Here is a 16284-nt window from a genome sequence, read left to right as displayed (position 1 = left end):
AGATGTGATCTTGCCATGAAGCCCTGGCTGACTCTGAACTTGCTGTGATCCTCCTGCCTCTGCTTCTCAAGTGCTGGGATTATATGCATGTGCCACATGCCTGTCTTCGTCTTCACCTTTTCTTTTTGGTTCTTAACCTATGAGATGAGCTGTACATTACAGAAGGATGAGTGTCACTGATTCTATAGGAAGTTTGGGCTGAATGAATAAAAAAGCTTTCTATCCAGTGTACCCCAGAATCAGACTCTTGTTGGCATTTACTCCAAAAGGCAGTAAGGACTCTTGTTCAATTACAACTTCTTTCAGGATCTTTTCATGGGAGTTGGAAAGATGGCTTAGTGGTTAGAACACTGGCGTTCTTCCAGAGGACCACAGTTGGAGTCCCATCACTCACATAGCCTCTCACAGCATTTGTAACTCCAATGTCAGGGCTTCCTCTTCTGACCTTCTGGGGCACGGCATACATGTGTGCACTTACATATATGCAGGTAAAACACCCATACACATATATTATGTAAGTCAAGATCCGGTCATTACATGACCAGAAAGCTTGACTTTTTAAGTAAAGTTTAATCATATAAATAGATAACTAGTGGTCTCCGCAGTGCTCTAAGGCTCCAATAGTGTCTTTTAAAATAATTATTGCTTGGGGCAGTATAATTTAGAAGATAATGTCTGTTTGTCTGCATTTAAATTTTGTTTTTAAGATTTATTTTATGTATGAATGCTCTACTGCATGTACACTTTATGTCAGAAGAGGGCATCAGATCCCACTAGAGATGGTTGTGAGCCACCATGTGGTTGCTGGGAATTGAACTCAGGATCTCTGGAAGATCAGTCAGTGCTCTTAACCACTGAGCCATCTCTCCAGCTCTCCCTTAGAGGTATTTTTATAAACAATTTTTTTCCCATAAGTCAATGCTGCTGTCCCTGACGTTTTTACAGGAGCACTGGGAATCTGAACCTGGGTCTTCATGCTTCAACACCAAGCACTTTGCTGAGTGAGCAATCTCCCCAGTGCCCTAAACTGTTTGAGCATTTACTAATAGCTCACATAACTGCTTTCTTCCCTCAGCCTACTGTATAAGATTTAAATGAGTTTTTCCGGTCCCTTGGTCTATTTTCTCCTGGAGGTCCACATCAGGCACTCACTGATGTAGAGAGTTTTGGCTCCATTTCCTGGAAACTTCAAAAATGCTGCTTTCCTACAAAGACTGGGCAAGGATATCTTTAAGTGCTGGTCCACAGGTAGCAGGTCCTACAATCTGTGGTAAAGATTTGTTTGGAGACAATTCATGTCCTACCTGCTCCAGAAGCCCCCTGAATTGCCGGACAGTCGGCAGTTTGTCATATCACACCACACACTGCCGCCTCCCGTAACTGCCCTCTTCAAGTGGAGCCCTTCTAGGTCATGCTATCGGGCAGAACACAAAGGGAAGAGGCTGGCAGAGATGTGGGTTGAACTGCGGCTTTGCCATAACTCCATTGCCGACCTCTGCCTTGGTTCCCCATTTACCCAACACTCACTAACTCTGGTGCCCATAGCACCCGTGAGGTCAGATGAGATCAAAGTATGTGCCTAGGACAGTAAGATGTCACAAGGGGACATTAAGTCCTCAATGAATCAATGACTGTTAGTAGGCCTTACTGACACCATCACCACAGCGGTATGCCTGCAGGCAAACACAATACACTGGACTTGAAATTTTTTTTTTTTTTTTTTTGGTTTTTCGAGACAGGGTTTCTCTGTGTAGCTTTGCGCCTTTCCTGGAACTCACTTTGTAGCCCAGGCTGGCCTCGAACTCACAGAGATCCGCCTGCCTCTGCCTCCCGAGTGCTGGGATTAAAGGCGTGCACCACCGCTGCCCGGCCCAGCTTTTATTTTTTAAATGTGGGTTCTGGGTATTGAACTCAGGTCCCCATGCCCGCACAGGCAACACTTTATCCTCTAAACTCTGACCCCATCCCATGGTAATGTTATTAAGAACACACAATCTTTTAAAATCTGAATTAGACAGTTTGTATTCTAAAACACACACAAATCTGTACCAATTAAATACAATAAAGTTGAAAGGGAATATAAATTACAGCTTTTCTTTTTGTTTTAAACAGATGATAGTAAAATACTACAGTCAGCTCACTATACACACAAAACAGCAGCTTTTCAATAAAATCTCCCGTATCTCCCTCACCAATGCTAAGAACTTCAAAAAGGTACAGCAGGCTGCACACATGCTCTCCCGCTTTCTCTCACAACACACGTGTAGCTGTACACAGAGGTCCATCCACGGCACAGGCATCTACAGAGTAAGTACATACAATTGTCTGTAAAAATCTCCACACACACTCCTACAATGTCTCCGCTTGCAGGAGAGTTTGAGAACGAAAACTATGACAACAGGGTGGTCCGTATTCAATCCCCCTCAAACCAGGTGACGTGCAAACCCTTGAACTCGATAGCTCAGTCCATCTCTTCATCATTTCCCAGAATCAAGCAAAAATGGCAAAACCACACCACAACGGAATCTACCAATCTGAAACAAATTGATAACGAAGCCCCCAATCTAGACTCCTCCCCCAGCGCCCCTCCCCCACTCTTGGGACAGCTTCTGTTTCCTTGTTGTAATACTGCCCTGGGCATTCCACCTGCTTAGATGGGTTGAACGGGGTATGGGAAATGCTAGGCTAGAGTAGGAGCCCCAGCCACTGTCAATGGTCAATATCAAGTCAGCAGGTATCAGGCTAGGTGGAAGACCAAAGGTTATATACAGCTGTTTCTCCGTGTGCTTAGGAAATGGGGCAGGGAAGAGGGTAGCGCACGGCTGGGTAGCCAAGGGTAGTATGGCACCAGACTGGAAGTGAGATTACAGACTCACACAAAACAAGAGTGGACAGCAAAGACGTTCGGTCTCATAGGAGTTCTTTGGTTATAAAGAACAGCGCCTGCAACCTTTTCTATGAAGAGGGATTTAGAACCTCATTCTTAGATAATGAAATATTTTTTTCATCTGCTCTTGTCAAAGCAGTCATCAGGTCGCTTTGTAACGAAGTCCAGTACCTTGTGATTTTCGACAAATCACTTTTATCTGCATTTTAATGTGCAGATATGTCTCTGAACAGACATACCATAGATACACAATTCACATACATAATATATATTATTTATATATATAAAAAAAACCCAATCAGAGCATTGACTCCAGAGCCTGCAGTAAGAACTGATTAAAAATGTACAAGAATAAAGTTGGAGTCTGTGGAGGTCTTTACACAGTGGGGCATGGAGGAAGTGTGAAGGAAAATACTGCACTCAGGTAAGATTTCGGTTCTCTTCCTTTCTGGAAAGAGCAGAGGCTGTGATTCACTGGAGGACAAAGTGCTGCTTCTCCCACCGGGGAGGGGAAGTGCAGGACTCCCCCATGCTGGTCTGAGGTCGAGCGGGGTCACACAGCTGGTCTGATGATGGGGCATGTACTGTCCCAGGGTGGGACCGGTGAAGCTGCCAAGCTGTAGCCTGCAGATGCATGGTTGTCTCTTACCAAGTGGCCGAGGCTTCCTGGAATACAGAGGCTGGTGAGTCCAAGCTCCTTGTCCCCACTTCCCTACCCCTCCACAGGGCCCATCCTCCAAGGGGCTTTCTGAGGGGTCTGACCAGACTGAATTCATTATGGAATCTCAGAGAACTGGGTGAAGCATCTATGGGAAGTGGTTCATGTTCTAAGTGATTTCAGGATTAAAATGAAAAAAGTTTTAGAGAAAAAAGGTTCCCAAATAGATTTTTGGTTTGGTTTCTTTTCTTTCTTTCTTTCTTTCTTTCTTTCTTTCTTTCTTTCTTTCTTTCTTTCTTTCTTTCTTCTTCTTTCTTTCTTTCTTTCTTTCTTCTTTCTTCTCTCTCTCTCTCTCTCTCTCTCTTTCCTTCCTTCCTTCCTTCCTTCTTTCCTTTCTTTCCTTCCTTCTTTTTTTTTTTTGAGACAGAGTTTCTCTATGTAGCCTTCACAGCCCTGGAACTCACTCTGCAGACCCGGCTGGCCTCAAACTCACAGAGATCCGCCTGCCTCTGCCTCCCGAGTGCTGGGATTAAAGGCATGCTCCACCACCGCCTGCCTTGGTTTCCTTTTATATCCCCTAAGTACTTGGAGTTGCACCTAGAACCTCATGCATGCTAGACAAACACTATACCATTGAGCTACACTCTCAGTCCTTTAAACAGCTGTTGTTGTATATGTGTATTTATGGTATATGGGTGTGTACACATGTGTACTTCATGTGCCTGTGCATGAGGAAGCTAGAGGAGAATACTGAGTGTCCCGCTCTATTGCCCTTTGATTTATCTCTCCCACCCCCACCCCCACCCCCCACAGGTCTTAACAGGTGAAACCAATTCAGACAGGCCAGCTGGCCAGCAACTCCAGAGCCCGCCTGTCTCTGCCCCTCAATATTGGGATTATGGACTTACCCAGCCATGCCTAGCTTTTATATGGGTTCTGGGGACTCAAGCTCTGACACTTATGCTTGCATATCAAGTGTTTTTTACCCTCAGAGTTATGCCTTCAGCTCTCAAATAGACTTACATTGTCCAAACAACTTGTGAAAATCAATATACAAACTGGGGTTGTAGCTTATGGGTGGAGCAGTTGCCTAGCATTCAAGAGGCCCTAGACCCAATTCATACTGCAAACATAGCCAGCTCCAATATAGCAGACACCCTAACGTAAAATATTCTTTGCCCTTGTATGGTATTTGCACATTGCACTTGTGAGTGAGGTACTTGTACACAGGTGTGTATGGAGGCAGAGTTCGGTGTCCGGTGTTCCTCAGTAGAATTTCACCCCATCTTCTGAGACAGAGTCTCACTCTGTAGCCCTAGTTGGCCTGGAACTCAATATGTAGACCAGGCTGGCCTCCAATTCACAAGAGATATGTCTGCCTCTGTCTCTAGAGTGCTGGAATCAAAGGTGTGCTCCTCCATGTCCGATGTTTTTGGTGGGGGCTGGGTGTCCAAAGTCAGTTCCTTATGCTCATGTAGCATGCACCTCAGCATCTGAGCTAGCTCCTCAGACACACAAAATTCTTTTTGAAGAAAAAGAATTGTCAGTCAAGTGTGGTGGAGTGTACTTTTAGTCCCAGAGCTTGGGAACAGAAGATGGTGGATCTCTGTGAGTTTGAGGCCAGCCTGTAGTAAGTTCCAAGATAGCCAGGGCTATGTAGATAGACCCTATCCCAAAAGAAAGAGGGAGAAAGAAGGAGGGGGAGGGGGAGAGACAGAGAGAGAAAGGGAGGAAGGAAAGAAAGAGAAAATTGCCATGCCATAATGCCATTATTCTAATGCAACCAACATTTCTGTTTTTTTTCTTGTTTGTTTGTTTGGTTGGTTTGTTTGTTTTTTTGAGACAGGGTTTCTCTGTGTAGTTTTGGTGCCTGTCCTGGATCTCATTCTGTAGACCAGGCTGGCCTCCAGCTCACAGAGATCCACCTGGCTCTGCCTCCCGAATGCTGGGATTAAAGGCATGTACACCACCGCCTGGCTGCAACCAACATTTCTCTACATTATTTATTTTAGAATTTTGAGGACAGGGTCTCACTCTGTAGTCCTGGCTGGTCCTGAACCCTATACACTCCTTCTGTCTCGGCTTCCTGAGCAGTGGGATTACAGATGTGTGCCCGCCACCACTCCTGGTTTATGTTACATTTAAACCAAGCTCTTCAGCAAGGACTCAGTATTCTAGAATGTTTCACAATGAAACGCTTCCTTCTTGCTGTGTGCCGATCCATCAGGGCAACAAAGACTACATCCCCTCTTTCCTCTTCAACAAGCCAGGCTTCTTACAATGGGACCTCGGACATCCTATCTCCTCTTATGATATCCCTGGGGTTTGGGCACACTTCATGTCCCCTGCTCCACTCCTTAGGAAGCGGAGCCTTGGGGGGGGGGGTGGAGCAATTCCTCACATCTAGGGAGTCTAAGACCAGCCTAGGCTAGAGACCCTGTCTCAAAACCAAAACACAACAAGAACAAATGAAACAGAAGAAAAAAATCACACTAGCTTCAAGATCAGTGTGAAGGACATGGAGGGCTTGGCACAAATTCACATTTGCTTGCAATACGCAAGATGAACAATGAGTTTCTCAGTCTGTGTTCCTAGCCACTAGCATTCTTAACACAGGGGAGCCCTTTCCTGACTCTAACAGACTTCCCTTACCCAGGCAAAGGGCTTCCAGATAGTAATCTAGCACTTTGGAGGCAGAGGCAGGAAGTGTGAATTCCACAGTTCCAGGCCAGTAGTAGGCACAGAATTCTGAGTGCACTGTCTGGAGCTGTGGTCCAGAAGGCATGGGGACAGTGACAGTGTGCCAGCAAAAGCAGGAGTGGCACTATGGGTGTGGCTGTCCTATCTTCCTTCACCAGGCTTTGGTGCTTCTGGCCTGTCTGGTAAACTCTGTTTTGCTGAGTCTTGATGTGTCTGTCGCTTACACAGGCGTAGGATTAAAAAGGAAATGGGAGTGGGAAGAAATGACAATACTTAGAAGTTGAAAATCTACCTATGTATTCTACTGTTCCTTAAGGAAACCCATTTTGCTCCAGTGTGGAAAATTAAACAATTCTGTAAAACACCCAAAGCCCAAAGTTCAACTGCTCTGGAAATATGTGCATTTCCATCTAAGGGCACCAATGTTTAAAAGGTCAGTTCCACTCTGAAAATTTGTGTTTTTTTTCCTCGTATTGTAACATCTCTGAAAATCTGTGTTTCTCACAGTTACCGATTGTTTTTTTTTTTTTAAGTTTTTCAAGACAGGGTTTCTTTGTGTAGCCCTGGCTGTTCTGGAACTTGCTCTGTAGACTAGGCTGGCCTCGAACTCACAAAGATCAACCTGACTCTGCCTCCCAAGTGCTGGGATTAAAGGCATGTGCCACCACCTCCCATCAGATAATGTTTTATGGTGCTGGGGACACAACTCAAAACCTTGAACATGCTAGGTAAATACTCTACCCCTGAGCTATACTAATCTAGCCCACCGGTTTTTTTTTTCTTTTTTCTTGTGTGTGTGTGTGTGTGTGTGTGTGTGTGTGTGTGTGTGTGTGTGTGTACACACCAGTGAACACCACAGGGAAGGTCTTTCTCTATCCCTACCTTCTTCCTTATTTTGTTTGCTTGTTTTGAGACAGGGTCTTATTATGTAGCCCTGGCTGTCCTGGAACTCCATATGCAGATCAGGCTGGCCTTGAACTTACAGAGTTCCACATGTCTCTGCCTCCAGAGTGCTGAGATTAATGGCGTGCCCTATCACACACAACTAGCCACCTTAATTTTTGAGACAGGATTTCAGTGAACTATGAGCTTGATGTTTCTAAACTAGCCAGCCAGCCAGCCAGCCCCCGTGACCCGCCTCTCTGCTCTACCTCCCTGCCAAGAACTGGCGCTACAGAGGCAAACCACCATGCTTAGCTTTTACATGGGGTCCTCATGATACAATACTAATGAAGACTATGATAACCAATGAATCACAGAACTGATGAAATATGGTAGACACTACCAGATTGCCTTGAGTTAACCAATAAACAAACACCCGAGGGAACACACATGAAGATTGACTGTTGAGTCTGACGTGACTCTGCAGTGGACCCCTCTTCCTAATCACAGAGGTCAGATGAAGCTCTGCTGCAAATCTCACTGTGCTGAGAAACTTTGGTGGACTGGTGGCCAGTACACTGTGCTCACTGAGAACACGGAACCCAAAGGGCCACTTCTGGGAATGATTACCTGCTCCTTCTCTACCTTGGAATGCAGCTGGTCAGCATCTGGAGGTCCATCTGGGACACTTTTATGGTCTGTTTCATTTGGTAGATCCCTCCTTCCAGAGGGTTCTCCAACAGAACCACCTGTCAAACCATCAAAGTCTTTGCCATCAGACACACCCATGAACTCTGTGAAGGAATGGTCCTCCAATATGTTTGTAGTGTGTTCTACAGTCACCTCTCCTGGGCAGAATTCTCTGGCTAGCTGGCCATTTTTGCTGGGGCCAGCATCCAGTTCTGAACATGAAGCAGTCCTGCACGGCATTCTGGAACTTTTCACAGGGATGCTCTGGGGTGATGCATTCCCCTCGGGTAAGGCACTGTTTTCCTCCGGTGGCACGGTGATTGTCTCATCCTTCCCCAAGCCTCTTTCTACTTCCGCAGGCTCTTTATTTGAAGCTGGTCTGAAGTCAGGCACAAGCGATGGTCCGGACTGTTCACTACACTCAGCCTCCTTTGTCGAGATGGCTAGCTGGTCTGAGCTGTCGCTGGAAGGGACTGCCATGTCAGACAGAGTGGCATTGGAGGCACTGTGGGAGAAGTAGCCACTGGTGAGGCTGCTGGTGGTGGGGCTCCGAGACACTGCTTTCTCCGAGACACTCGAGTCTGTCAGGCCCGCTTTAGAAGACCACTCCCTGTTCTCCAAGCTGGCGTTGTAAACACTGAAGTCAGCAAACTCCACGGGCACATAAGGCTGTGTGTGCATCAGCTTCCTGGTAATAGCTTCCAGCTCATTTTCCTCCTCTTCGGAGTCCTGCAGAAAGGAAGCCAAAGCCAGTCATTAGCTCTTTAGAGCAACTGTCTGATCAAGACAAACTTCAATTTGCTGGTAAAGGCATTCCCATCCCATGTTCCCTCCCTCTGCTCCATTTGTTTCATGTAGTTGAGGCTAGCTTTGAATTCCTTGTGTAGACTGGCCTTGAGTGCTCAATCTTCCTCCCTTACCTCCCAGAGAAGGGAACTATGGGTATCACTCACTAGACCTAGCCTCTATTTCTTAAGGCTAGGCAAATCTTGTCATCTATGGCAGTAAGTATCTTCTTCTCAGAGACTTGTGAATAGAAACACATTGTTGCCTAGCAGGAATGCCCTGATTTCTTCCATGTTCACTCAATGCTCACTGGAAGGCCATCTACCTCTGGTTTAAGAAAAGGAACTGGGGGGCTGGAGAGATGGCTTAGAGGTTAAGAGCACTGACTGCTCTTCCAGAGGTCCTGAGTTCAATTCCCAGCAACCACATGATGGCTCACAACCATCTGTAATGAGATCTGGCGCCCTCTTCTGTATACCTAATAAAAAAAATCTTTAAAAAAAAAAAAAAAAAAAAAAGAAAAGGAACTGATTGAAGGACAAATGTTAGCTGTGACATTTCCCTTCTTCTCAGTCAGTGAGTAGAGGCATGGCCTGCCCGAGGCAGAGGAGTGGCCTCCTAAGTTTAGTCTGACAATCTTCAACCCAGGGAAGCAGAGTGCAGGAGATCCAGGCCCTTTGGGCAAGTTTCTGAACTCATTTATGAGGCCAGAGAAAAGTCCAGAACTCTGTACTCCGTATTTCACTAAATGTTGTAATACAGAAACAGGCTAACAATTCATCAATGGAGCAGAGAGAGGTTTGGCTAGGAAACAAGGAAGGCAGAGCGTGAATGGGAAGAGAATTCTCCAGCATTAAGTTGCTTGGGAACTGGCAAAGATTGGTAAATATACAAAAGCGGGTATCTGCTCAGGCTCTGACAAACACATGATACATTTGTTTTGCTTTAAAATTTCTTTTTACAAGTATTTAAGACTTGTTGTTTATCTATTTATTTTATATATGCGAGTGTCATGTATGCTTGTGAGTATGTCTGTGTACCACATGAGTGCCTGCTGCCTGAGCAGGCCAGAAGAGGGCATTGGGTCTCCTGGAACTGGAGTTACAGGTGGCTGTGAGCTGCCATATGGGAACTGAACTTGGGTCCTCTGAAAGAACAAGTACTCTTAACTGCTGAACCATCTCTCTAGCCCTTTATCGTATAAATACTGTTAAGGACATTAAAAAAGCATTATTTATTAATGTATGTATGTACGTATGTATTTAGAGAAAGTGTGTGTGTGTGTGTGTGTGTGTGTGTGTGTGTGTGTGTGTATGTGTTTGCACTTGTACGCCACAGCATATACATGGAGGTCAGAGGACAACTTGTGGAAGTTGGTTTTCTCTTTCTACGGCAAGCCTCAGGGATCAAACTCGGGTTGTCAGGCTTGAGAGCAAGCACCTAACCTGTTGAACTACCTGTCTTGCTCACCTGATTTTTTTTATATGGAGTGGAAAAATAATTGACACCATCTAATCATTTTAAGCTAATTAGTTTTTTGAGACCAGGTCTTACTCTGTAGCCAGACTGGCCTAGAACTCACTATGTAGCTCACCCTGGCTTCAAAACCATGGCAACCCTCTTTTCTTGCCTTAGCCTCCTGAACACTGAGGTTACAGGTGTGAGCCACCAGGCCCAGCAAACAACAATTTTCATATGTGACTTTCATTTAAGAACCATCTGGCAAGCTCTCCCGATGCCTTCTGTTGTCCTGAGGGCTGGGAATACCAATGCTGAGTGAGAAGGGACATGATCCCTCCTTCAGTAAGGTACACCTTTGAGTCCTTCTTCCAAGAAGAGTCCTGAGCTCTACTAACTTAGAACCTCAGAAATAGCTTTATTTTCCCCTTACTCAAAATGTCTGTACAATTTTAATAACTAGATGACTGTAGAAACTCAGGACCTAAACATCTGCCTTCCTCACTAAGGATGCATAGGGGGTGGGTATATTATGTAGACGAGAAGAAGGAGAGGTCACCAAAACGTGACAGATGGCTATTCATAAATAAATATCAATTTCATCTGTTGAAATTTTAGAGCAATATTTTCTTTTGTATCTCATCTTATGAGATTTAAACATCCCCAAAATAGTTTAACAGGGCTGGGGGCAGAGCTCAGTCCCTGCCTAGCTTTGCTTGATCTCTGGCACCATGTAAACCAGGTGTGGTGGCACAGACTTAGACTTGAGCACTCAGAAGTCCAGAGGTTGGAAGATCAGAAGTGAAAGGTCATCTTCAGCTACAAAATTACTTTGAGACCAGCCTGGGCTACTTAAGAGACTTTGAGACCAGCCTGGGTTACACAGTGACTCTGAGATAAGCCTGAGCTACATAGTGACTTTGAGAACAGTCACTAACTGGGCTACATGAGACTCTGGCTTAAAAAAAAAAAAAATTAATATTCTTCATTGTCACTTCAACTTAAAAATTAATTTTCAGCTGGGCGGTGGTGGTGCACGCCTGTAATCCCAGCACTCGGGAGGCAGAGGCAGGTGGATCTCTGTGAGTTCAAGGCCTGACTGGGCTACAGAGTGAGTTCCAGGAAAGGCGCAAGGCCACACAGAGAAACCCTGTCTCAAAAATAAATAAATAAATAAATAAATAAATAAACAAAAAACAAAACATAACAAAAATTAATTTTCAAAGTTTTAAAGTATTTAACTGAGTGCTGGAGGTACATTTGGCAACACATGCTTAGGGTATGCAAGGCCCTGGGTTCAATCCTTAGAACTCTTTCAAAGTGGGGAAAAGTGAGTATACATTAGTTGAAGAAATCAGCACTCTTAATTCCTTGGCTACTAAAGGGTAAGTATTAAATATCAATGATAAAGTTTTTGAAATGAGCAAAACAAAATCTTTGGGGAGGAAATCCTCACCTTGCCCTTGGGTCTTGTTTTGTTTTGTTTTAAGACAGGTTTCACTGTGCAGCCCTGGGTGGCCTGCAAGTTGCTACACAGACCAGGCTGGTTTTGACTCACAGAGATCAGCCTGCCTCCACTTCCCCAGGGACGAAAGTAAAGGCCATCAGGGTCAGTTAGGATACAAGTACTGTATTGGTTGCTTTTTAGATTAAGTAACTTTTCTTTGTTTTTTAAGTAGGGCCAGTGAAATGGTTCAGTGGGTGAAGCTCTGAGCTCTTCCTGCCATATGTCTTCATGTTGCCATTATGGGTCCTAACCCTCCCAAACTGTAAGCCCAATTAAATGCTTTTTTAAATAAGTTGCCTTGGTCACAGCTCTTTATCACAGCAAGAGAAAAGTAACTAATACAGTCTGAGCAGAGTGTAGCTCTCTTGGTAAGGTGCTCACTAGCATATGCAAGGCACTGAGTTGGGTCACTGGCATTTTAAAAAGAGAAGAAAAGAACCCCTGTGTAGATGGGATGGGATAGGATAGGATGGGATGGGATGGGATGGGATGGGATGGGATGGGACGTTCCTTTCCTGTGCACTGATGTTGATAAAAGAACAGAGCCTGGACAGACCGTCTCGGTCATCAGCCCTTTCCTGTAGTTTTAGACTCTGTATTCATCATATTCAGACTGAAAATTGAATTTCAAGTTTTACTATTCTTTATTTGTTTAATTTAAGCTAGCAAAAATAATGTAATTCTCCAAGCCCAAGAGCACCCAATACAATTAGCCACTAAAAAAATGATTTTGTCATGCAAGGAAAAGCAATTTTGCAGATGAGGATTAGTGGTCTGGGGACTTTCATCTTTCTAAAATACTGTTTGCTGGGTGGCATTAGTTTAATGAGTAGAAATGGGAGGAATGCAACAAACTCCCTAAGATAAGAATTATTCCTAGAGGATTAGAGTAACCCCAGAAACCTGAAGGCTCCACGAACTCTGTGGGATGAAGTTCCACTAGGAAACAGACTAAAGACATCAGGATGATAACTTATGCCAGAAAACAAACCAAAAACCTCAGTAGGGATTAGGTGTTTTCTAACATCCATCCATCCATCCATCCATCCATCCATCCATCCATCCATCCATCCATCCATCCTCTATCATCTATCTATTTTGGTTTTTTGAGACAGGGTTTCTCTGAGTCGATTTGGAGCCTGTCCTGGAACTCACTCTGTAGCCCAGGCTGGCCTTGAATTCATAGAGATTCGCCTGGCTCTGCCTCCCGAGTGCTGGGATTAAAGACATGCGCCACCACCGCGTGGCGTTTTCCAACATTTAAAAAGAGATTGAAAGTGTGCTGATGAAATGCCTTCAAGAAGGAAGAAAAAAAAAGAGTTTTCTGGCTTACAATGCACGGTGGGGGACTTCAGTTAGATGGAATACACCAAAGTGTCATTTACTACTGAATCTTAAGGACCCTGAACTGAATACCTGCCTACAAATGACTTAAAAGCAAAAGAGGTTAGAACCCCACCTAAATGGGGAGCACGGAGTCAAAACTCTCAAGCTTCTCTGTAGCTACTGCCTTTCTGATTTGATGTTTTCCCATTTAATTCACGAAGGTGATATTTCTCTATAGACCAAACGCTCTGATTTTAAAACAGGGATGAAGCCCATTACTGATTCTCGGCAGGGGGGTGTCACACAGGGGCAATTTCTGCCTCCATTCCAGTCAGGTTGTGGAGGTTTGCCAGAAATGGCCCGAGTTCAGGGCTGCCTGCCAGGGGCTCCCACACTTCTTTGAGGGTCTCAGGAGCTGAGAGGCTAAGCACTGAACTGCACTCAGTCTCGTTGAAGGATATGGGCGTCTGTCCTCTACTTTCAGGAACTATGTGACTTGGGGTAAACTGCTCTATCATTCCAGACCTCTGTTTCTTCAGTGGGATGAGAGAAGACTGTATGTTGCCTGTGCAAGACCAGAGAGTGGTGTTGTGGATACAGGAGAAAGGGGCTGACTTTCTTACTCCTATTCTCTATGCCTCATGACTTAAACATAAAGACGAGCTCAAAGCTGGTCATGGAGGTGCACACGTGTTATCGTAGCTACTTGGGAGGTTGAGGCAAGAGGATTGTTAAGTCAGAGGACTGCCTGGGCTACACAGAGAGACCAAAGCCAGCCTGGGAAACTTGACAAGACCTTGTTTCAAAGTCATAATAAAAGGCCGGGATAATGACTCAGTGAGGGAGAGCTCGCCTAACGCCAGCCCTGGATCCAATACCCTGTACCACAGCATGGGATAAAAACAAAAGACTAGCCGGGTGGTGGTGGGGCCTGCCTTTAATCCCAGCACTCAGGAGGCAGAGGCAGGCAGATCTCTGTGAGTTCAAGACCAGCCTGGGCTACAGAGTGAGTTCCAGGACAGGCTCCAAAGCTACACAGAGAAACCCTGTCTCAAAAAGCCAAAAAAGAAAAAAACAAAAAAACAAAAAAAAAACCCTAAAAAAATGTGATACTTTTTTTTTTATCTTATTTATACGGGAATGATATATATGAGGAACACACATGCATATCTTTCTAAGTAATCAGACCTCCAAGCTGCAAGAGTCAGACATAGCCAGCCATGGTGGCATAAGCCTGCAATCCTATGCTCAAGAGGCCAAAGTAGGAGGATTGTGAGATCAAGGCCATCATGGGCTCCAGAGTGAGACCCTGTCTCAAAAAACAAACAAAAGAAAACAACATCGGAAGGAAATAGCTTGAGTCTATTTCTAAGAGGGGAGATAAAATGAAAGCGCCCCAAAGAAAATAAAAATCCCAACTCAAACAAGCAAGGGACATAGACTTTACCAAAACATCCCCGAGAACTGCCAGACAGAACGAAGTAGTCCAACAGCCCTCCTGAGGCAGTGCGTGTCAGCAGCAGAGGCAGCTTTCTCAACCCTGCTCAGCATCCACACATGATGCATTTGGTCACACAGAGCCTAAGGACTTCTTGAGGTGTCTTGGGTCAAGAGAATCTGATGCTGTCCTCCACTCTTGCCTGCTGGGATGGGCTTTGTTTAAAGCTCTTTTTTTTTTTTTTTTTGGTTTTTCGAGACAGGGTTTCTGTGTAGCTTTGTGCCTTTCCTGGATCTCACTCTGTAGACCAGGCTGGCCTCGAACTCACAGAGATCCACCTGCCTCTACCTCCCGAGTGCTGGAATTTATGGCGTGCGCCAACACCGCCCGGCCTGTTTAAAGCTCTTTAAAGGAAAGCCAGGAAAATAATCATGGGAAAGCTATGTCTTTTTTTTCTCTCTTTTTCATTTTTATTTATTTATTTTTCTATTATCAGCTTGATACAGTATACATTCTTATCCTAATAGTGAAATGTTTCATTGAGGCTTGCCCAGTAATTGAGTAAAACCAAAACTTATTATAAGCCACAGTCATCCTAGGGTCCCCCCTGCTATATAGCCTCCCTGGTTCTGTGGGTTGCAGTCTGATTGTTCTTTGCTTTATATCTAGTATCCACTTATGAGTGAGTACATACCACGTTTGTTCTTCTGGGTTTGGGTTAGTGGGAAAGCTATGTGAACTGCATATCTATGAGAACTGCACATCTGTGTGGACTGCACATCTGTGTGAACTGCACATCTGCATGACCTGCATATCTGTGAGAACTGTACCAGAAGGAACACCTGGAAGTCTCTGGTGGTGCTGGACCAAAATAAATGGTTTTAATTTTGTCTATACAACCCAAGGGATGAGAGTCATGTCAGCCAATAGACAGCGCGTGTCAGACACACAGACAGACAATCTGAGGGCAAAGGCAAAGCCCTTTCAGTGCGCCCAGCAGTTCTCAATTACACAGGTGACAGTGAGGTAAGGGTGGGGGTGGCTCTTTAAGACCCATGGAGGTGAAGGAGCAGTCTCGGGCATGTACCCTCTTTCCCATCAGTAGCTGGGACACACAAACGGAAATAGGAGTGCATAAGAAAGGGTATGCCTTTTCCTGGGTCGTCGCTTTATGACCCAGTTAGCGGCTCAGCATGCAGATGAGTGGCCCACTGCAGAACCAGCTGAAGATGCAGTTAGTGTCCGCAGTATGTGGCGCAGCTAATGGATCTCACACTGGTGCACCCAGGAATGGATCTGACCCTGGTTAGCCGGGAATGAGACTCCTCACACTGCTCAACACAGCAGCTCACAGGCAGCAGTGAACATCAAAAACAGCCACCTCTTGCCCCAGGCTGCTGTCCATCCCCACCCTCCACCCTGCGCCCCCAGGCTAGGCAGCCACAGGAGAGTAAAAGCAGGGAGAAAAAAAATCACATGATTCTTTCCAGGCTTACAAAAAAAGGGCCTGGTGGTGGTGGCAGCGCAGGCCTTTAATCCCAGCACTTGAGAGGCAGAGGCAGGCGGATCTCTGCGAGTTCGAGGCCAGCCTGGTCTACAGAGCGAGATCCAGGACAGGCACCAAAACTACACAGAGAAACCCTGTCTCAAAAAACCAAAAAAAAAAAAAAAAAAAATTGGTTTTAAATTGAGGTATAACTTATAATCAAAAGTACCAGGGAAAATGGTGCTTGAAAAAATGACATTTCAAATGTTTTATTTTATTCATTTACCCAGGACAGGAGCTAGCTCCACAGTCCAGGCTGCCCTTGGACTTCCCATCTCAGGTGTGAGCTGTCTCTTCCAGCACTTTGAAGGTGCAGCTTTGGAACTTTGCAGGCAGTGTTCCACCTTACTTGTGGTGAGTGTACAGACAAGCCACTCTAAAAGTCAGGCTGAGAACAACCAGGTTG

General features: G+C 45.2%; 1 protein-coding gene across 1 annotated transcript in view; it reads right to left on the bottom strand.

The window, feature by feature from the left end:
• Positions 1 to 7046: 7046 nt before the first annotated feature.
• Positions 7047 to 16284, bottom strand: part of Kif13a (kinesin family member 13A) — a 187964-nt gene continuing 178726 nt past the window's right edge. Inside the window, 2 exon segments of the mRNA XM_052727207.1 lie at positions 7047 to 7747; positions 7749 to 8546. Coding sequence (XP_052583167.1) covers positions 7712 to 7747; positions 7749 to 8546 — 834 coding nt within the window. The 3' untranslated portion in view covers positions 7047 to 7711.

Source organism: Peromyscus californicus, unplaced genomic scaffold, assembly GCF_007827085.1.
Source record: "Peromyscus californicus insignis strain IS unplaced genomic scaffold, ASM782708v3 Scaffold_8__1_contigs__length_139910024, whole genome shotgun sequence".
Classification (NCBI taxonomy): domain Eukaryota; kingdom Metazoa; phylum Chordata; class Mammalia; order Rodentia; family Cricetidae; genus Peromyscus; species Peromyscus californicus.
The sequence above is the reverse complement of the archived record's forward strand: the minus strand, read 5'-3'. Positions and strand labels throughout refer to the sequence as shown.